This window comes from Desmodus rotundus, chromosome 3, assembly GCF_022682495.2.
Source record: "Desmodus rotundus isolate HL8 chromosome 3, HLdesRot8A.1, whole genome shotgun sequence".
Lineage (NCBI taxonomy): Eukaryota > Metazoa > Chordata > Mammalia > Chiroptera > Phyllostomidae > Desmodus > Desmodus rotundus.
In genome coordinates, this window is record NC_071389.1 from 169587087 (window position 1) to 169610296 (window position 23210).

The window sequence follows — 23210 nt, forward strand, 5'->3', positions numbered from 1 at the left end:
GTATTAGAAATTAAATAAATGACTTCAAATATTTATAATTCTACCAATGTAAATAATAGTCTTCTGTTAGTTAAAACTTGTTTACCTTAACTTACACATTTACTTTAGCTTACATGCTTGTTTTATATTTATCATATGCAAGTTTAGAGCTATTCAACAGGCACATAGGAGTCTTTTTAACTATCATTTTTTATAGAAATGAAATAAGTATATATGCTCTTTTCAAAAGTTTGAACTGACAACATAATTTAACAATTAAACAAGTATTTAAAGGAAATTGCTTTCCTCACTGCTTGATGGTGAACTTGATAGAAATACTCTTTTACAATGCTTTCTTGACCTTAAAATTTCTTATATTTGTTTATATCTAGATTATCTTAATTTTTAAATGTATGTTTTATATGTAAAAATAAAGTTAATCATGCTAAGCTTTCAAATTTCTCCCAGATGAGATATTGCAAATAATAAAGTAGAAAAAGCCTTACTCTCAGTGTTTATTTTGCATATTCATTATAATGAGGAATGCATGTCATAAATGAATAGTCCACTTCCACTTTACAGTTTGGATTTTTAAATCTTTATCTAGTCAAGTAAAAATAATTACTAAAATAGGGAAATACTGTGATTTTTGTATTCGTGAATAATAAGCATTTGGTATAGTGGCTCTGTAATAAATTATTAAAAGAATCAAATTGTGAAATAATAGCATGCAATGGGTCAAAATTATTTTTATAGTTACCAGTATAAGGATCAAGCATGGGGATTCTTATTAATACACCATTAGCCAGGTCACACAATGAAAGCGAATGAAAGGGCAATCGTGAATGACATTTCTATCAACTTTGGAACTGTCAACCTCTATTATGTCCTTGGGGCTTTGCACTTTTTGGCTTTCAGACATCTGTGCTGCCTTGAATGGAGGAGAATATTAAGAGTTCCAGTGGATCTCTTGATAACTGCCTTGAGTAGTCATTTTTTAGTATGCTCGTGCAATAGTTCTTAGTGCTTAAAACACAGCCGGTGGCATTTCACCCCATCAGCACCACATCTGCATCATCTTCATCGACACCACTGCTCCTTCTCTCCACACACACACACACACACACACACACACACACACACTTTCCTTGTGCTCAGAAATCTGTGTTGCAAATCTATGAATATATAACCTCCTCCTTTTTTCTGCACAGTCAAGTGAAACAGTCACCTTTAATTTCTTCAAGCATCCCCTCAAAACTTTTGCAGGAGTTGTGATGCTGTCAAAGGAAGTTTGCAGGCTGTCATGACAAAAGCCAGTGGTTTAACACGGAAGGTAGCAGCTAGCAGGTGCAACGTTTGATGGGGGGAGAGTGCCTAGAATATTTATAGCTGTATAGTAAGTATTAAGCTCCTACCTGGCTGAATAACAGGGAGAAAATATGGATTCTAATCCTTATTGGCTCACTCAATCTCAGCAGCATTTAGTTTATTATGTATATGCATGCTTTTATTTATTATTATTAGTGTATATGGTATGTTCTCATAAACTTTTAAAGATTGAAAAAATATTACATAATTTTTAATGTTACCTCCTTATATTGAGGAGGTTTTTAAAGTGTTTCAAAGCCAGTAAATGTATATTTTAATAATCTCCCTGTATATTATATAAAGCAGTGTCTCTCAAATGCTGGTGTGTATCACCTGGGAATGCTCGTTAAAACACAAACTGCTGGAACCCACCTCCAATGTTTCTAGGAGAGAGAATATGCCTTTCTGATAGGTCCTGGTGGTGCTGGTGGTTAGTTCAAGGACCACATTTTAAGAAGCAGTCATTCATACTGGAGTAGAGTAAAAAAAACACCATACCTCTGGATTTCTGCCAACCATAGCATCTTATACACAGATTATGTCTGACCAGCTCAACTAAATGTTCAAATTGAGGAATGTAGGAATGATTTTACCCATGTACTTTTTAAAATGCTAAAGTAAACTTTGCAAAATTATATATTAGGCCAGTCATGGAATTATCTTACTTCACTTTCTTTCAAGGTTCTATGAATCCATATAAATTTGAAATAATAGTCATTAATTTATTATACATCTGATATAATTACAGACTGCCATTTGATTAACTCTTGGGTTTTCAAGTAACTGTTCTTTTCTATGAAACAGAAAATAGAGTTGAAAAAAGTGTTAGTCTATTTTCCTAGCCTGTCCATGGGTCTCATAAGTGCAGCTAACTACAAAATCTAATAACATTAAACCACTTTTAAAAATACAAAGTTTAAATAGATGTTATATTATACCATTTTAACATTTTAATAAAGTGCCTTGTTTCAGTGTTTTTGAAAAGATACATGTAAAATTTTGTGCACATTAATTAGCATGTTTATAAACATGTTCCCATGTCACCAAATCACACCATTTGATTCTAAATACTTCTACTTTCAAAGTCACCCTGCTACTGCTGGTGGAGATTTGATGTACTTAACTCATGAAGATTAAACTGTAACTAAGTGGAAAATCTATTTTTATTCCACAATAATACCTACGTAAAATTGGATATAATGTAAATACTAAAAACAAAGGATATAATATTTCAATTTTAGAGAACAAAAAAGAATAACCTTTTATTTGTAATGAAAGAAAAGTTATGTAGTGTTAATATCTGATTATTATATATTGTGATTAAAATTTCAGTGATAATTGTATCCATAATAACTAATACATATATATTTATGTGTGTGTGTGTATATATATAATAAAATCTAAACAATGAACATGAACTATTCAAGCATAGAACAGTTGAAAACCTCTATACGTGCTGAAATTGACTACATACAAATCTTTAGAGTATCATATAGTGCACCATAAGGAAAATCTGTAAAACAAATTTGGATTTTAAAAATGTAATGTTAAGTGTTTAGAACAGTGTTGCACGTAAATAAATAGTATATATTTGTATAATGTTAATTATATTTACTTTCAATTTTAGATTAAAACCAAAAGTACTTCTGTGAAAATTAAGACAAGGGGCTATTTTATAAGACAGTTAGAAAGGTTTCTTCTTTTTTGTCTTTAACTTGGAGAGCAGTTCTGATCAGAGGTGTGCACCAGTTACCTCCTCCATCATGGGTGCTTCAGGCACTCTTCCTAAGCATCAGGGTACGAAGATGTTTGGGACTCAACCCCTGTGCTTTGGAGGTTGGAAAAAACCTATCTGCACCGTAATTTTATGTGAACTATGCATTGTCTCTCAATAAAAATTAAAAGTACAAATAATAGCTCTTTCAGAATATTTCTTACAGGTGATATCATTTACATGCTTTCTGGATAGTTGGGTGCACGCATACCTTATCTTATACAAAAGGTATTTCATAATATGTAGCTGAAAGTGATGTTTTTGACAGCTAACCAAACACTTGTACTGTTCAGATTGAATGTTAAGATCACTGATTGGTAGAGTCATTTGTTGGGAAATGACAGGCACTGTACCTGTGTTTTTCTAGACATTTTAAATCAGCTTTTCCTTATCACAGCTCATGTTCTGATGATCATTGCAGGATGAAGTGGCCCAGCCACTGAACCTATCAGCCAAACCCAAGACCTCTGATGGCAAATCACCCACATCACCCACCTCTCCCCATATGCCAGCTCTGAGAATAAACAGTGGGGCAGGCCCCCTCAAAGCCTCTGTCCCAGCAGCATTAGCTAGTCCTTCAGCCAGAGTTAGCACAATAGGTAAGTTCTGTTTCTTTTGTTCTTGCTGATTTTCTGTTTATGGCAATTGAATGGAATCATCTTTTAATGGCAAATCACGCATACCCTATGCATGGCTTTAGTTCCTTACAAGAGTTCCAATTTGATGAACCTCATAGTTCTGTTTTAAACATGCAATTAAAATTTATAACTGAGCCCCAAGTTATAATGCCCCCCTGAAAATCAAACTGAACTGCTTATGTGTATTGACATACCTGATGTTCTTTAGCTTATATGAAAGAAGCCTAATGACTAATCACAGAGAGGAATGGTTCCAGAATGTTTTTGTTAGGTGACTTGCATTTTCCATCACTGAAATTTATTTCTCTTTTTTGTGATGTGTACAAAGTATACGTAATAATGACACACCTTCTGTCTATATCAGCAGTCAATCATCAGGATATGAAGTTTGTTTAGTTCCATACTGCTTAAAATTTATCTCGATATATTGAAGTATTATAAAAGTGGGTAGCTTTATTTTTCCATAATTGTCATTTCAGTAACCAAACATTAGAAAGTGTTTCTATAAGCTTTTAAATTTTTTCAATAATTTGTATTTTAATAACATAAATTAGACTGTAAATACTTAACTCACATTTATTGATATGTTTATTATTTGCAGACAGTTATGAGAAGCCTAACACAGACCAGCCCTCACGTAGCTCAGGGTTTCGTTGGGGGAAAAGTCATCTTACTGTACAAGTCAGCCATAGCCAGGTGTATTCAAGAGCACACATACAACCCTTTGGTCCGAGAGAGGAGAGTGTTGAATTCTATTTGGGAAGGATCAAGGGAGACTAGGCTGGGGATAATTTAATTCAAATGGAGCCTTGAAGAAAAGATATATCCCTAGCCATTTTAGATTGTGAGGAAAAAAGAGTAAGCTAGTATATTTTTGAGAAATATATTGATCTAGCTAGACATAGAGTAATTGTGTAGTGGAAAGTGATCAGAGCTAAAACTGAAAGGGGCAGATGGAATCTGAGTGAAGGGTGCCCTAAAGAAATTTTGACTTTTTCTCCTGACAGCAATCTGATAAGAACTTTAAGGAGAGTATTGGCAGCAGAGATAGATTGGAAACAGGGAAATCATTGTTTTATTGTTGGAGAAGAGTAAATGGCATGAAATAAAAATAACCAATGATAAGCAAAGGAAAGACTAGATGGCAGGGATATTGTTAAAGAGGAATTGGCATAACTTATCCACAATAGAATGCACCTGGTGGGGTTCGGGTTGGAGACAGAGGCTAAGATTTTCAATTTATAAAATTAGGGTAGCGCCTTAACTGTGAAAGAAGAGACCAGAATGGAAGCAGGTTTGGGGGAAGATATAATATAACAATGTAATAAATGTTGAATTTGAAGCACAAGGAACCACTAATGTGGAGTAGTTCAAGAAGAAATTGTAAATATAAGCCTGATATTCAAAGGGATTGCTATAATTTTTGACATGGAAATTATTTCTTATTGAGCTTGTTGAAATCATCAAAGCAAGTAATTTCACAAAATAAAAAAGAGTGTGTATGGTAAGAAGAAAAGTAGGCTAAAGAATCATAGATGTTGCCCACTGTTTTAGTTATCTCCTGCTACCTGACTAATCAACTCAAAACTCAGCATTAAAAACACCCAACACTTATTATCTCATAGTTTCTAAAGGTCAAGGATCTGGGAAAAGATTAGTTAGGTGGTTCTGGTTTAGGGTTTCTCGTATGGTTGCAACCAAGATGTTAGCCAGGGTTGCAGACCTCACTGGGGATGGCTGATAATTTTCCAAGAAGACTTACTCATGTGACTATTAGCTGGAGAGCTCAGTTCTCTGCCGCATGGGTCTTCCCATTTTCTGCTCCTAACATGGCATCTCACTCTTCCTCAGATTGAGTGACAGAGAGAGATCAAAGAGGAAGCCACAGTGCCTTTAGTGACCTGGTCTCCAAAGTCACACACAGTCAGTTCTGTTTTATTCTTTTTATTACTATTATAGGAGAACCAGAAAGTCCAACCCAACTCAAAAGAAGGGGAATTAGGCTTCCTGTCTGAAGAGAGGAACATAAAATATCTTTGGACATATTCTAAAACCATCACATATTTTTAGGGGAATAACTGATAAAAAGCAAGTGAGTGTCTTACAATGAGAGTGAAGATAGAACGGTGTCATGCTAGACTAAAAAAAAAAATAGTCCAAGAAGGAGGAGTTATTAATAGTATCACACTTGCAGAAAAGTTGAAGATGGTGAAGAAGAAAAGCATTAGGATTTGGTTGGAGCCCATGGATAGACAGACTCAGACAGAGAGGTTTTAGTAGAAGGTTTTAGCAGAATTCCAATTACATCTTTCAATTACAAAGATTTAAAGAATATGGGGAATGAAAGTACAGTTGATATATAGACCAGTCTCTTTAAAGATTGGGGTTGAGAAGTGATTTTGAGGAGGCTGAGAAGCAACCGATTTTAGGAAAATCATGTGATACAGCAAGGAGAAGAGATGATGAAGGAGAATTAACCTTGGAAAGGAGAAAAGCCCATTATATTTTCTGAGACTAAAGGAAATGAAGAAAAAAGCGTAAAGTTACAGAGAAATTATGGGATGGATAGAGAGAAAGCTGAACGGGTCTATTTCAATTGCTTCTATCTTCGCAAAGTAGAATTCCGGGTTATTTGCCAAGAGGAGGTCAGTCTGGGGCAGTGTGGCAGCAGTGAGAAGAGAAACAATGAAAACTTAAGATCGGAGAAGTTTGAAGAATGGTTTCTTATGCACCATTCTATCATGGTTGCGCTCTCAGGTACTCTGCCCCACATCCAAAATGGACACTGAGATAAGACTTGCTTTCATGTCCCAGGTAGGAAAAAGAAAAAAACATTTTGTTTGGCAAGAATGATTTCTTTCCACAGCAGACATGAAGGCTCATAAATATCACAGTGTTGGTATATGAGCTACTTTTGTAATGTCATCAGAACTGGAATATTAAACTAATGGACTAACTAATGCATTTGCATTTTTATCATATGAGGATTTTGTACTTTGGCATTCCAAGGATTAAGCATGACAAAACATTTTTGAAAGGCAAGAATGTATTTAATGGTATTTATCATCTGACTTTCTCCACTCCTGAAACTTCTCTTATTTTGTTCCCCGAAACATCCCTTCACCACATACACAACATCCCTCATATTTTCCAAGGAGTTGAAGCCACTATAATTTACTTTTCTCTTTTCAATAAATGCAGATGTTGAAAGCTGAAACAGTAATGAGTAATAATGTAGTTGGATAAAAGCTGTGAGCATTAATGGTGCTGTAAAGGTCACTCCTGAAAGAAGAATTAATGTGTTATGACATTAATAAAGCATGGAAAACTGTGAACCAAAAGATAACTTAAGATATTGTTAATGACGTGGGGCTCTTTGTTACATACCTATCAGCTATCAATATGGAAAGTGAGTTTTTGAGGTTGGTGACCAGTATTATATTATATTATATAAGAATGCCTTTGATATGGTGGGCAAATGATAGGGAGCTCCAAAGAAAGGGAACCCATAAAAGCTCTGAATGGTTCAGAAGAATGATGTATAATTTTAGAATATCTGGGCCAGATGTTATATTTCCCTCATTGGACTTTTTCACTTAATGTTGCACATATATAGATCATTTTTAACTTTTTTCAGTGCATTTTTAATCTATTTTCTCTCTGCCGCAAACTTTAAAATTTTAGACCCTTAACTAGACAGAGAAAATATCCATATCACGTAGTCAAAACTTGTTATTTTACAGACGAGGAACAGGGACCGTATGTGGCTAAGTACTTACCAGATATTCTAAGTGTCTCACAGTGTAGACAGCTCTGTGATTGTGTTTATCACCTCTGTTTGATTTCGAGGAAACAAATGTACATAAAGACCAAGTAACTTGCCCAAACTCCCAGCCAGTGAAGGTTGAGGCCTTACAGTCAGAGTCTCTGAGTTGGGATGTTTTTATTAAACATATTTTTAGCCCTGGCTGGTGTGGCTTAGTGGATTGAGCACTGGCCTGAGAACCAAAAGGCTGCTGGTTCAATTCCCAGTCAGGGCACATGCCTGGGTTTCAGGCCAGGTCACCAGTTGGGGGCATGTGAGAGGCAACCAATTGATGTGTCTCTCACACATCTATGTTTCTCTCCCTCTCTTTCTCCCTTCCTCTCTCTCTCAAAATAAGTAAAACCTTTAAAAAATGATTTTAATGGTTCATTTTTATTGTATTTTCTGTTGCTATTTATCCTCCTTATACCCTCTTTCACCTTTGTAGTTATTGCCTATTGGTCGTCTGTCTGTATTACATGTTTTTTTCAGTCACCTACTTAACCTTTCACTCATTCATTCAACAAATGGGTGTTAAACATCATCTCTATGCCACACATTTTGCTAAGTCTGAAGGATAAGCATGAAAGTGTTGGACTGGGGCTTTAGATGCCTACTGTCTGTTCTATCACGTCTTTGGAAGACACCGGAACATACTATTCTTATCCTCCATTCCTCAGGGGCATTGACATATAAGTAAAACTTTACCTGAGCATATGTAGTATATACAGACAGATTCAATAAAATGAAGGGAAATATATTCAGGCCTATTAATTTGGTACTTGATTTCTACAACTTGCTAATTTAAAATATGATGACATGAAGGAGAATATTACCTTGAATACATTTACATTTCTAATGAGCAGACCTTCTATGAGTGTGTCATTGAACGAGAATATTGTAATGGTTACATAGAAAGCCATTGGATTATCAGGACATTAGGGGTATCATTCAACACCTGGCAATTAACATTTACAAAGCACCTTATAATTTACAGTTTGCTCTCACATTTATTATTTAATTAATTCCTGTGAGGTTTCATAGATGAAGAAATACCAGGATGCCAAATATTTGATGATGATGTGACCTCAAAAATAGGAAAAAATTAATATTTGTTGAAAATAATTTGAAACACCTGTGCCCTTACTTTTTGCTTATAGCTTAAAAGTCTTATGTAAAATAAATATGTACTAAACAAGAATTTGTATTACCCTGATAGCATCTGTTAAGTCCATAAATTTTAATAAATCTATGGCATATGGTACAGGCTTCCACTGATATGATGACATAGAAAATCAATGAACTTAGAATTATAAACTGAATACTTTTAATTTAGAAATATGCATGTATTCCTTCAACAGTCTGCCATGGGCCAAAGGAATAAAAGACTAAAAGAGAAAAAAAAATCCCTCAAGCAGTTAGTTCAAAGACTGGTGTGAAAGACAAGTGTAGAAAAATGAAGGATAATGTGACAGAAAAAGCCTAGGTTTTGAAGAAGCATATAAATGGGAAGTACTAATGTTGCCAAGGAGCATGTCTGGGGTATGTCAGTGAAGTCCTTACAGAAGAGGTGACATCTGAATAACTTCCCAGACACACCAGGAAGGAGAGTATTGTAGTGAAAGGAAATCTTGGGAGACAGAGGTGGGGCTGGAGGAGGAAGGCCTGTCCTTGGAACCGGAAATAGTCCTGTGCAGCTTCAGCAAGAAGTGACACGGGAAAGATAAGCAGAGTTGACATCATCAAGAGACTTTTAGGCCATTTTAGAGTCTGGAATTTATCCTGGAATGACGTTTTGGGGGGAGCATTGTTTCTCGTTCCAGGCTTGGAAAGGCTGCATATTTTTGTTGCTTCTTGAAGATTCATGATGCACATTAACATATTCAAGATTTTGAGAATTTTTGCAATGAAGAAACTTTTTTAACTTTAATTAGTATTTCCCACATTTATTTGAACATGGAATCATTCTTCTCCTCAGAATATTACAGACCATCCTCTTATGAAATGCTCCTTTAAAGCATTAGGGTACCAAGAGATGGGGTTTTAATCAGGTAAAGTGACATGACCCAAATTCCTCATTTTGGAATATTTGGGAATGCTTTATCTGGAAGCAGAGTAGGAGGTGGGTTCAAGGAGCATAAACCTAAAGACAGGGAAACTAGTTAGGAGGTTAAGGCATTAGCCCAAGAGGGATGTGAGGTGGCTTTAGCAAAGCAAGTAACATGGGTATGGAGAGGAAGCATATTTGAAATCTGAGGAGGAGACACAGCTATCGGGGCTTGGTTGCCTTCTAGATGTCTGCTTAAAAAAGATATCTTGGATGACTCCCAAGTGACTGCATGGGTAACCTGAAACTCATGTCCATTAATGTAGAAAGAAGAGACTGAGGCAGTGGGAAGGTGATAAACTCTGTTCTAGACATTTCAGGTACTCATGATACATTCGAGTAGAGAAGCTGAGGAGACAGATATAATATGTGTCTGGGAATCAGGAAGGATTGGAGGCAGATAGACGATGTTTTACAGTGCTAGGAATCAGCCCTTGAGTCTTAGGATTACGTTTATTGTAACATAATGGGTCTGCAGCCGATGCAACAAATCATAAACTGGGTGGCTTAAAACAAACTTATTCTGTTGCAATTCAGAAACTAGAAATCCCAAGTCAAGATGTCAGTAAGTATTAGTTCCTTCTGGAGTCTCTGAGGGCGGGGGGGGGGGGGGGGGGGGGTCTCTTCCAAGCCTCTTGCTTAGCTCCTGGTGGCTGCTGGCTTTCCTTAGTGTGTCTTGGTTTTTAGATGCATAACTTCAATCTCTGTCTCCAAAATCATGTGACCTTCCCTGTGTCTCTGCATGTCAAATCTTTCTCACCTTTCTCTTACAAGGGCATCTGTCATTGGATTTCAGGCTCACCCTAAATACAGGTGATCTCATTTCAAGATCCTTAATTTAATTACATCTGCAAGGACTCCATTTCCAAACCAGGTTACATTCACAGACACGGGGGGTGAGGGTAAGACACAGACATATGTTTCTGAGAGACACAACTTAACCCAATTACAAGTAGTTTCCTGTTTTCCCTTGCACCTTTCAGCAGCTTGTTTCATTGTGGAGCAGCCATTACTCACTTTTTCTGTTTACATTTTATCCTCTCTTAGATTGGAATTTGCAATTTGTACATTTCTTTCTGCCCCTGAAAATATATAATAGGGGCCTTTTTTAATTTGGAGAATTTTGTTGGTAGTGGTTAAGAAAACACACTGAGACATAAAACATTAATTCATGGTAAATTTTATGAGGTTACAGAATCTTGCAACTATGTTTATGGTTCCCAACTTGCATTTCCCAAATCTCATCTGAGATGCCAACTGGAGCCATGTTGGCCTTTGCCTTCTCATTTCCCTCCTAAGATTGAGGCTCACTAAACCTCTCCTAAACACATACCTGCCTTCTGATCCTGCCTTTAGATAAAATTGTTGTCTCAATATACAAGGAGGGAAGAATAAAATGTATCAAGCGATCATTTGGGGTCTCTTTGCACTCTAGTGGGGGACTTCCATTTAATTGAACCTCTCCACCAACAAGGAATGATATCTCCTTACAGACTTTATCGTACGGGTTCAAACCATATATAAGACTGCTGGGGGTAAGCATAGATAGGAAATGAAAACAGAAAGAAAAGAAAGGAATTAACATTTTCTATTGTCTCCTCAGGTACCAAGTGTTATATATACCTTCCATGTGTTATTTTGTTTAATTCTTCCAGACCTTACATTTATTTTACAGGTGAGGGAATTGGAAACCCAGTGAGATTGTTACAATTTGTCAAATATTGCACTTTCCAAGAATTAGAAACCCAGATCCATCAAACCCAAATTTTACCTGTTTCACTCATGCTATTTGGCAGATAAACCAATGGTTACAAAATGACTATTGTACAAAAAAAACTATCTCAACTCGTTTAATCTTCACAATATTTGTGTTGTCTGGTGAATGTTATTGCCATATAACCAATGAGTCTATTGAGACTTAGAAAAGTAAAACAACACGGACAATTTTATAGCTAGTAAGTGAAAAAGCTGGGATTGTAGTTCAGGCTTGTCCAACTCTAAAACACACGCTTCTTTCTCCAAAGGGTTGAAACTCTGCAGCAAAATCTAAAGAGCAGGTGAAAAAAGGATCCCAGGAAAATATATGAAGATGGAGGAGTCCAAGAGGAGAGGGGACCCAGGGCTATGATGAGAAACAAGGCAGGAAGGAGTTTCAATGAGGAGTTGCTTGGTGCTGCCATTCTGTAAGGAATGGAAAATGCCTCTTTTATTTGGCAATTAAAAGGACACAGGAAGCAGAAACAAGATTGTATTAGGAACGGGAGGGTGAGGAAGGAGTGGGAGAGTATGAATCTTTGAGAAGTTTGGCTTACAATGTAAATAGAGAGACAGGATTGGAGCAAGGGAGCAACAGAAAGTTGAGAGAGAGACTTAATTTGCCTGTTTTAGGAGGAAAACTTTACATACGTGCAAGCTGAGATGGTGGAGATGCGAGAGAAGAGCAGAGAGATGACAAATGTGAAAGAGAATAACCAATGACAAGGTATAGGAGTCTGGAACACGAGTGTAAATGAGTTGCCTTGAATGAAATTAGAGGCACTATTTTCACAGAAGCAGGAAGAGGCATAAATGGAGATAGATCTGAAGCTAGCATGGGGTAGTAAGAATGGGAGGGGGAACAGGAAGGTCCAAAATCAGAGGCCAGACCATTTACCAAGAGAGGGAGTCACAGGTTTGGGAATTTGGTGACTGCAATAAGAACAAACTGTAAACAACCACCAAACAATCCCTGTAGTGTTAACTCTAGAGTGTAGAAATAGCTTTCATGATTTAATACAAGAGGTACCAGTGTTAGTTTTCATATAGCATGTTAACTAATACTCAAGAGTCTCTGAAAGCAAGAATGTTCACTTTAAAACGAACGCCTATTTCCACCTACACACAAGCACACACCTCAACTTGGAAGAAGCCGTTACGGAAGATACATCTGCCAGTCATTTACCCCCACAATAATTTGCATCTCTTCTGCATCTATGTTAATCATTTTTTCTACACAATATTATCTTGGCAGCACCTAAAAAGCATAAAGAATTTTACACTTTTATTCAATGCCATGTGTCAAGCCATTTCACGTATATTTGTGCTCTGGAACAGCTAAACAGACTACAAAAGTGTGCAATGTCAGGTTGTGCATAAACAGGAGTTAGAGGGCAGGGAAATCAAGCCAGTTCCCTCAGCATGTTACTAAATGAACATATACCAAGACCATCACTGCCATATAAGAGCTGTATTTCTCTCTAGAGTGGTAGTGTTTATGAACAGAACAGTTCAAGAATAATATATAAAGAAGGTTGTTCAAGCCAGGGTAATATGATGTTGATGTGAAAAACAACCACCTTTTATATTAAATCTTAACCCTAAAGGTCTGGCTTGGGTCTACAAAGTTGTTCATATGGAAAATAATACAGTGATTAATAAATAATAATGCAAGAATAAACTCTCTTTCACATGCTCACAACTGTAAGCCTTGTTTTGACCCACCCTGTATAGTAGCTCCTGGCTCCCTCTTGTACTACCCTGGAACTTATCTTTCTGCCTGAAGGAGATCGGAGGGCGAGGTCTGGCCTGTGCACAGCAAAGAGGGGTGGGGGGAGAGGCAGTGCTGCGCTAATCTCCCATCAGCTTCTTCAACAGAAATGTTTAAGCAGCAAGAAAGTACCCTATGTTTTTTGGCAATCAGCAGATCAGATAGAAGAGCCTAGCAATACAACGAGGATGTGTAATCTGACATGATTAGACAAGGCTCTTTAGTACCAGAACATTCATAATTGAGACAAAGAAATAGTATTAATAACACTTTCCTAACACGGCAGTTAGCCATTTTATATTTCCTTTCTTTAATCTTAGTGTTTTTCAACAAATCATGGGATTTAATAGTGTGTTTTGGCAGATTAGAGGATTTATGGCCCAGATGTTTTTTGTTCTAAAAATGGATTAGGGTGTAAAGTTTGCTGGAATCCATGGAACATGTTGAGGCAAGCCGGTCATTTTATGTGTGATTAGTGCCTGCCTTCTGTCTCACAGTCCCGCCATCTGTCACAATTCACCAATGGATCTGGTTAGATTTAGCCTCATGTCACAAACAAGTCCCTTTTCTGGGCAATTTCATATTATAGATTCAGTTGATGCCATTTTATGCCCTAGTTAAAAAATAAGGAGAGCAGAATATGAGATATTAGCTTTCCTTTCAATATTTGCAAAACAATCTTTTCTCATTAGTATTCTACCTTCAGATCTTGCAAGTTATCATAATAATGTACATCAAGTAAATAAAGGACCAGTGTTAAAGTTCAATTTAAATTACTTTTGCTTCTTATATCTGTTATTTTTAAAAACACATATTTTGACTTATTTTTTTATGCTAACTCTGGATTGTAGAGCAGACAGGGGTTGGTCATTTGACCATCTTATTAAGAGTGTGAATTGAGTGACTATACTTACCAGTAGCCAATTTTTTTTTAATCAAACAATTACAGGTGCTTGGTTACAGTCTGTGCTTGAAATTTAGCCTCTTAACTATTGCAAGGATGTATCCATAGTAAACCACTGCCACCTGGGATTTATTTCCCCATAAATGGATTCAGAAGCAAAATGCTCTTCTTTGTCAGTTAAACTGATTTATTCTTCCTGTAAGTAACAATCTAAACATGCTATACAGAAACTTTAAGTTGACCTTTTTAACGCTATGAGAGTGTCAGTAATTGTACTGATAATTCTCAATATCTGTATCCTATGGTAACAGTCAAATAATCCTTACATGAAAAAAATCAAAGGTAGGTTTTAGTTTTGCACTACCAAATATTCACATAACTAGAAAGAGTTTGTTTAAAAATAATATTTTAAACTTCTTTCTAAATGTGTGAAAACTATATTTCACTTAAATATTATGTTTTTATTACAGATGTTTGGCACTGTGTTCATATGTGACTATGTGAATCAGTCATCATCAATTACTTATTCATTCATTCATTTAGACAAATTCTACTGAGCATTAGTATATGCCAGACACTAGCCATTACCGCCAAAAGAAGTAATTGTTATGGTTAAATGTTAACTTTTCCATGCATTTGCACAAAATATATCCTTTGTTCTGTCACATCTTCAGGTTACTTAAATGACCACGATGCAGTCACCAAGGCAATCCAAGAAGCTCGGCAGATGAAGGAGCAACTTCGGCGGGAACAACAGGTGCTTGATGGGAAGGTGGCTGTTGTGAATAGTCTAGGTCTCAATAACTGCCGGACAGAAAAGGTTAGTTCCTAAACTAAGTGACTTTCCAAAAGTACTTCAATTGCCTGAATATTTCCCCTCTTTTTTATCATTTCAATCTTCTCATCATCTCAAAGTAGTGGTTCTCATCCCTTTTTTCTTTTGTCAATTCAGAAATCTCCATGTCCATTCTAATCAAAACCAGTGATAAACAGGCAGGGTTATATCTTGTATCTGTCTTCAAACTTTATTGACAATTAGTATCTCCTTTTCTGCCATCCATTTATATTCAAATGAAATGGCATTTGTGACATGAGTCCGAGTGAAAGTTTTGCTTTACAGAGATGCTTAACTTGTATTTGGGGATGAGCCGGATTTGAGAATGCCGAATCTTCTTTAACCAGCATAAGCTTGGATGATACCCGTGCTCATAATCTAAGTGCCTAGGATCCTGAGCATGTCATATGTTTCTAATGTAAAGCACTGTCAAGTTTCAGGTGACTCCACAATTGGAAAATTTAACTTTATTATAAAACAAAATGTGGTTTTTTAAAACTTGGACATTATTATTCTACCTAAGACCAGAGAAACTTCTGGATTTATCTGAGGTGTAATAATTTTCAACTGTTGTCTAAACTAGATTGTATTTTTTTCAGAAAAAAAAATTATAGAAAGCTTACAGTGATGTACTTCTTTTGGTAATGTATTGTGTGTTTTGAATTGAAATGTGAAAGTTCAATTCAAAGTTATTGAACTTCCTTTAAATAACCCTCTAGTTACATAGGTACAATAGATAAAAGGGGAACATGACCAACTTCTGAGCAATAACTTGACGGTTAATCATCACAGGAAACATGAATCAAACAGAGTTGTATAGAAGGAGCAGTTTGGTACTTTGGATAGCTTTCTGGTTACCCAGGTTTTATAATCTCTAAGAAGCTTGCAAACTGCATAGTGAAGAAGTGTATGCATGATCCTATCACAACCATACCCTTTTTTTCTGTTCCAAATATGGGTCAAAAGGTTTAATTCTGTTCTGTTTCTGAAGGGGAGAGCAAAACACGGGTCAGCATATCACCCCTTGCAGTCTCACGACATGCGAAGACATTGGTGCATCAAGAAGGGCACAAAATTTGTCTAGCTCAGCACCAGAAGGGAAGGGGGAAAGCAAAGTGACAGCTATGAGAAGAAATGATAGCAAGCATAAAGGAATTTATATTCAAATATTTAAACATTCTTGAAAGGATGCTTGTACAGAAATTCCTTTTTTTCTGCTCCCCACGTAGAAATGAGTTTAACACTCAGCCAGATGCTAATGCAAAGTGACTCAAGCTATTCCTCGCAAGCATAGCTAAATTGCCGTTATTTGTTAAGCGCATTGAATTCAGCTGTGGATACAGCAGTTGGTTGCATTCAGCAAGCATCTGTACCTTTCTTCTTCTTTTTTTTTTAATCCTCCAAAGCAGAGACAACTCTACCTATCTCCCCCCTCTCCTCCCCTGCGCTGGCTGGGAATTTTCAAGTGACAACCGACCAAATCCTTTTGGACAGGAAGCCTTCATGCTAAGTTCTATATACTTGCAAAACAGGCCTTGTGGTTGGATCAGGGAGCCCATTAAAAGCACTTTGATGGTATGGAAATTCATCTTCACGAAGCTCCTAGGCCCCTAAGCAGCGTGCAGTTTAGCTCTGGTTACAGCTCAGTCATTCACATCGGAGGGCAATAATTGTGCCGAAGGCTTGTAAAGCAATGGAAGTGCATGAAATAATCCCGGGCCCTCCACCATGGCACTGCGAGTTAATCTTCTCTAATACAGATCAGCTGTTGTTCTAACACATGACTCTATCCTGGCTCCAGTGACTCTGCTCAGCCTTTTGATTAAGTAACAGGAGTGGAACCATCTGCATTGACTTCATTCCATAGTTGTCCATTGCTAGGGGACCTCATTTCCACTTCTTGTTCTACCTCCACCATTATACTTTATTTTGTTTCTCCGATTAGCACCTCCTATTCAAGGTGCAGGAATTAGAGTTGCCTCTGTTGAAAGCTACTGCTTTCAGTTTTCCTCTTTTGTAGAATTACAATGTTTTTAAAAGACTCTTTTTGAAGTAATACCTGCCAAAATCTGTTGGCCAATTAAGATGTCTTAACCATGCACTTTGGATGCAGTTGCATTATATCTGCAATATATAGGTAGGAGTTTTCAAGTGAAAATCTTAAAATATGAAGGTGAGCAGTTCCATTGGCATAATAGTATGGCAAACTCTCATAATGTACACGTAAACATTTTCAGCAGGATCCAAACTAGTCCACCCCTTATGTTACCCTTGACACCTGACAATAAAATTAAGATTACTCAGGTTCTCTTAGAAATGGGTATCATTGCGGTTGCCTTTTCTTGTGGAACTAACTTGTGTATCACTTCTACAATATCAATGATCAATAATATATGTCTGTACAACTCATAGGAATGAGATGATGTCAAATTTATATATGTCAATTAATAATTATTCAACGTTAACACCTATTATGGATTAGGGATGATGCTATGTACTTGAGGTACCACACTGAATAAGAAAAACGTCCTCTGCCTTTATAGTGTTTATAGTGGAGATCAAATTATTTTGACCATTAATCATGACATATTTATGTTTGTAGGTCTACCTATGGGAATTGAATAAGAACCCCATATTGCTTGGCATATCAGATCAGTTATATACCTGAGTTGACAAAGGGGGATGCTTGTTCTTCCACATAAAGTGACATCACTAAATATGTTGTGTATTTCTCTAGTACCTACCTTTTTAATAGATTTTTATAGTCATCCAGTTTTAGCCATGCCAAAGCATAGGTAGATTAGTAATTGGTTTGGCATTTTCCTTTGTAGTTCTTAATGAAGGACAAACAGAACATAGGAAAACATCCTTTTATAGTCTGCACTATTATATTCTCATGTTGGGTGAATGACAAAAGGAGAACTTTTTCTCTCTAAAACAATACTCTCAATTTTCATAACCCAGAAAATATAAGGAGTGGGTATGATAAAGGAGAGAAGAAGATAGGAAGAAGCTGGGAGAAAGGAAAGGGGGAAAGAAATTCAACCTGGTGCTTTCCATCAGTCTAAAAGGTGATAGCAAAACCTGAGGTCCAGATAATTGGAATCCTGTAGTGGAGATGGTTTTTTGTGGGTTTTTTTTTTGAGTACACAAACTTTATACATATTAACTTTTCTTCACATTTCACATGACCAGTATGGTTGCCCCAACTAGAAAGTCTTAGTTCTGAAAAGCTGCATTGGACAGTGACAACAATTAGAGGTGTGAAGAAAGGGATGACTGTATTCCAGTAACATGTACTAAAGCATGCAGTGGAAGTCATTTTTACTGAAACACATTTTAATTGAAGACTTCTAAAAGATTTTTTACTTCTTAACTTTTCTTGGAAGTGTTTCAACATACTCAAGAACTGTGTATGTCAGGTTTCTTGGAAACTCTGGGACACAGTGTTATTTATAATTGTCATCTCTGGTTAATTATAGCCTGATTGTATATTCAAATAATGTTATCTTTTTACCACACAGCTCTGCTACAGATTAGTGTTATGGATGAATACGTAAGCCTCTTAGATAGAAAGACTCAGAAAGAAGACCCTCATATATTTGTTTTGTAAGGAACACCCATTTGCTTCATTAACATGTAAATGGCAGTTTTGGCCGCACATTCCACTGCATACTCAGGTTCTGACCTTGAGTTTGAAGGTATCCGTACCTAAAAGGTGAGTCTACCAGGCAATACAAATATAATAGAGACCCAATGCTCTGGACTGAAATGTAGACCAGAAGTTTCCCTGCCCTTTCCTCTCACTCCCATTATTGTTATCTTAGGAAGATGATTTATGCTATGATATCAGTAAGAAATGTATTTAAACTTTCAGTCAAGATGGTGAACACAGTACTTACCTCCTCCCACAGTCACATCAAAATTACAACTAAACTACTGAAAAGCCATCATTCAGAACCACCTGAAATTGAGCTGAATGGAAGTCCTAAAACTAGGGAATTAAAGAAGCCACATCAAGGATGGTAGGAGGGGCAGAGTTGTGATAGGGGCTGGTCCCACATCGACATGTGGTGGAACAAATTGGGAGGGGTATCTGGGCTGTGGAGGTCTCCCCTGGAGGAGCGAGGGGTCCCAGCTCCATATCAGGGACCCCAGCCCAGGGTTCCAGTGCCAGGAAGAGAAGTTCCCAGAGTCCTGGCTATAAAAACCAGCAGTAATTGAGGCTAAGGAAGATGGAAGCTTCTGGAGTCCCAGACAGCTCCTCTTAAAGGGCCCAAGAATGAACATACTCAGACTCATCCCCTCTGAGCTCCAGTGTGGGGGACAGCAGCTTGAAAGGCACCAGAGGCATATGGGGAGGAACTAGAATGTCCATCATCAGGACAAGAACTAAGAGACAGCTTTCTCCCAGATAGCAGAGCTGGCAGAGTCTACTGTTTCTTTGCTAAGCCCTCCCCCCACAGAGCTGGCAGGCAGGTGCTATATCTGAGCCTCTTTCATCCTGGCTATTGCTGTTTACCCCACCCTGGTGATTCCCTGAGGCCCCACCCCACCCAACTCTCAGGCCTACCCAAGCTGCTTCCAGTGGCTTTCCTATATAAATAGCCTGTTTGGGCTCATGCTTTAGATTTTTCTAAAATATTTCAAACAAGCAGCATCTGGCCTCAGCAAGCCTCATACCTCTTGCTAACTGGCCCCAGCCCTGGCATTAGCAGCAGCCAGCCCTGGTTTGCAGCTTGGACTTGATTGGGCACCTCCAAGCCCAGCACAAGTAGCAGCTATCTGCAGATCACTTTGTAGTTCTTGCTGGGGGATCCTGCACAGAACACAGGTGGTGGCTGACAATGGCCTCAGAGACAACAAACCCAGGGGACATGTTTAGATGATGTCAAATTATCACCACCCAACCACCTCCATAAACAGCACGCTCAAGGGGTAGACTCATTGGGAACCAAAGCTCTTCTGAAGTAAGTCCTGTTCTGTGGGGTGGGCCCATGCACAGCTGATTCACCAAGGTGGTAGGAGGTCAATGATTGGTGGTTGCAGCCAGTGATTGCAGCTGATTGGCCTGGGGGTAAGTCTCTCCCATTGACATGCCAAGAGCTATCAAGACTCAACCAAAAGAGGAGTGTGTAGCCCATATGGGGGTACACCTCGAGTGCCCAGCTTGGGTGACCGGAGAGGATATGTCACTGGATCCTACATGACAGCTACTACATTAGGACATTCTACCAAGCCTGGGAGATGTAGCAGCTCTACCTAATACATAGACTCAAACACATGGAGCTTATAAAAATGAGGAGACAAAGAAACATGTCCCAAATGCAAAAACCAAAGAAGACTCCAGAAAAAGAACTAAAGAAAATAGAGACAAGCATCTAGATGCAGAGTTCAAAACATTGGGTAAAAGGATGCCAATTAATTTAATAAGAGCCTCAACAGTATTAAAAAAAACATGTCAGAAATGAAGGATACACTAACTGGAATGAAGAATAATTTATGGGATTCAGCAGTAGAGTAGATGAAGCTGAGAATCAAATCAGCAATTTGGAATATAAGGAAGCAAAAAACACCCAATCAGAACAGCAAAAAGAAAAAGAATCCCCCCCCAAAAAATGTGGATACTCTACAGAATCTCTAGGAAATTTTCAAGCATGCTAACACTTGCATAATGTGGGTGCCTGAAGGAGAGGAGACAGAACAAGAAATTGAAAACCTATTTGAAAAACTAATAACAGAAAACTTCCCTAACTTGGTGAAGGAAATAGGCATACAAGTCTAAGAAGAGCAGAGAGCCCCACACAAGATGAACCCAAAGAGGCCCACACCGAGACACATCATAATTAAAAAGCCAAAGGTTAAAAAGAAAGAGAGAATCTTAAAAGCAGCAAGAGAAAAGTAGTTACCTACAACGGAGTTCCCATAAGATTGTCAGCTGATTTCTCAATAGAAACTTTGCAGGCCAGAATATATTTGCGAGAAATATTCAGTGATGAAAAGCAAGGACCTACAACCAAGATTACTCTACCCACATCATTTAGAATCAAAAGACAGATAAAGAGCTTCCTAGGCAAAAGAAAGCTAAAAGAGTTCATCATCACCAAACCAGTGCTATATGAAATGTTAAATGGTCTTAAGAATACAAAAAAAAAGATAAAAAATATAACAATAAAATGGCAATAAATACATATCTATCAACAAAATCTAAAACCAAAATAAATGAACAAGCACAGCAGAAGCAGACACACAGTTACAGAGAACAGTTTGACAGTTGCCAGATTGCGAGCGGGGAGTGGGGGTGGCTGGAGAATGGGTGAAAGAAGTGAAGGAATTAAGAATTACAAATGATTGTTAAAGAATTGTAATGGAGATGGATGAAAAGCACAGCATAAAGAATATAGTCAATAATATTCTAAAAATTATGTATGGTGTCAGATGGGAGCAAGATATATCGGGATGATCACTTAGTAAATTGTGTAAGCCTAATCACTGGGGTGTACACCTGAACCTAATATAATAATTTACGTTAACTATAATTGAAAATAAAAAATAATAACTTTTTAAAAGAAATTTAATTATTACATGTATCAAAAAATCTAAATACTGTAGCTTCAACAAGGATTAAGTTTTAGCATAGAATGAAGTAAGGAGCAGAAGGTTGGTGACATGAGTTTATCAGCTCAGTGATGTCAGGGTTAAAATCTCTGTGATTTTCTTAGTTTTCTTATAGGGTCACAAAATGTTGTTGCACCTACAGCTATCCCATGAAAGCACGCAGTTCTAGGAAGGAAAATTAGTTTTCTCTTTGCTAAGTTCGGTCTTCCTTCACATGGGGGTGTTTTGCATTCCTCCTTCATTCACATAGCCTTGGTTTTCATGTGATTCTCACAAGGATGTTTCACTGTGCCCCTCAGGTTGGCCTCCACAGACATCTCCTTTGGGTGGTGCTGGACCATGTGCATACCTTTGTAACAATACTAGGTAGAGGGAGAGAGATTGCTTTAAATTGATCATGAATTATTTTCTGGGAGTGAATGAGAGCCCTTATTCTATCCTTCCTTAAATCAAGGGATATATTAAGATGAAAGATGATATTGGCAAGAAAGAAAAAAAAGACCATTGTGAACCACAGCTGCATTAGAAAAGTTAGGTCGAGCTCTGGAAATTGCTTTGTTTTTATTGTTTCATGTTTGTTGTCATCCATGTAGCTACTTTTGCTCTTCCCCTAGTGCATGTTTAGGACCTTCCTGATAACTTGCCTGTGATTCATAAAGAATTATATAATATGTAATCATGTCCAAAAGAAAGCATTGCTTGGTAACAATAAATAGGTTGAATCAATAAATAGTGTCACGCACATGCTCTCTACCTGTTAAGGCCAACTTCTGTGTTGCTTTTCTGATATAAAACAGATGTCACTCATGAAAATAAACATGCAAACGTGTGCATACATTTCTTAAGAGGGAGAATGTATTCACTAAATATTAATCCCCTTTAGTGTACCTGAAATTTAAACACCTGCATGTGCAGTGAATGCATCTAGAACCACAAAGTAGAATAGCTGGAAAAATGTCTTTCTTTTTCTTCTGAGATTCAGTGAAAATTCTTTGCAAATTTCCATAGAATGAGATGAAAATTTGGTGAATAACATGTGTATTGTAGATTATAATTTACTCATTAATAACATCAGTTTCTCTTTCCAGTCGTCAGTCATATTCATAGGAAGCCTTACCACAGACTATATATACCGAGACTGATTTGTAAATAAAGGTGACTTTTCACTACTCTGGCACTTGGAAATTCTTCCATTACAGCCTCCTCTTTGCTGCCTCTGTCATCCCTTTTCTCTCCCTCTAACAGAGTGCCAAACGTGGAACGACAGTGACCAATGTTGACTTAATGTGGATGTTTAATAATGAAAAAAGTGTGTCAGCCCCAGCATTAGTTACAAATGGCAGTAAGTGTATCGGATGGCAGCCCTGTAATAATTTTACATCCATCATTCTTTCCTGATGCTTCGCTGGCCATCTGATGGATGGGGCCAGCAGCGTTAACTCTTCAGAAACTGACACAGCGCGTCTAGTTCAGCATTACTTAACACATGCCCCTTCCCTTCGACGAGGAGGAGGCATGTGAGCAATTGTGAACTACAGGTTTTTCTTTGAAAAAGGTGAATATGAAGGGACTCATGCCTCTGCATTCAATGGAAGATTCTACAATTATTTAATGATTTATAAATTGCTTTTGAATATGTTTCCTTTAGCTAAAATG

General features: G+C 37.3%; 1 protein-coding gene across 21 annotated transcripts in view; it reads left to right on the forward strand.

The window, feature by feature from the left end:
* Positions 1-23210, forward strand: part of SOX5 (SRY-box transcription factor 5) — a 908025-nt gene that overhangs the window by 858562 nt on the left and 26253 nt on the right. For all 21 annotated transcript variants that reach the window (XM_053921733.1, XM_024575365.3, XM_053921734.1 and 18 more), the window contains 2 exons: positions 3543-3720; positions 14776-14921. In XM_053921733.1, the coding sequence (XP_053777708.1) occupies positions 3543-3720; positions 14776-14921 (324 nt within the window). The remainder of the gene's footprint in view (positions 1-3542; positions 3721-14775; positions 14922-23210) is intronic.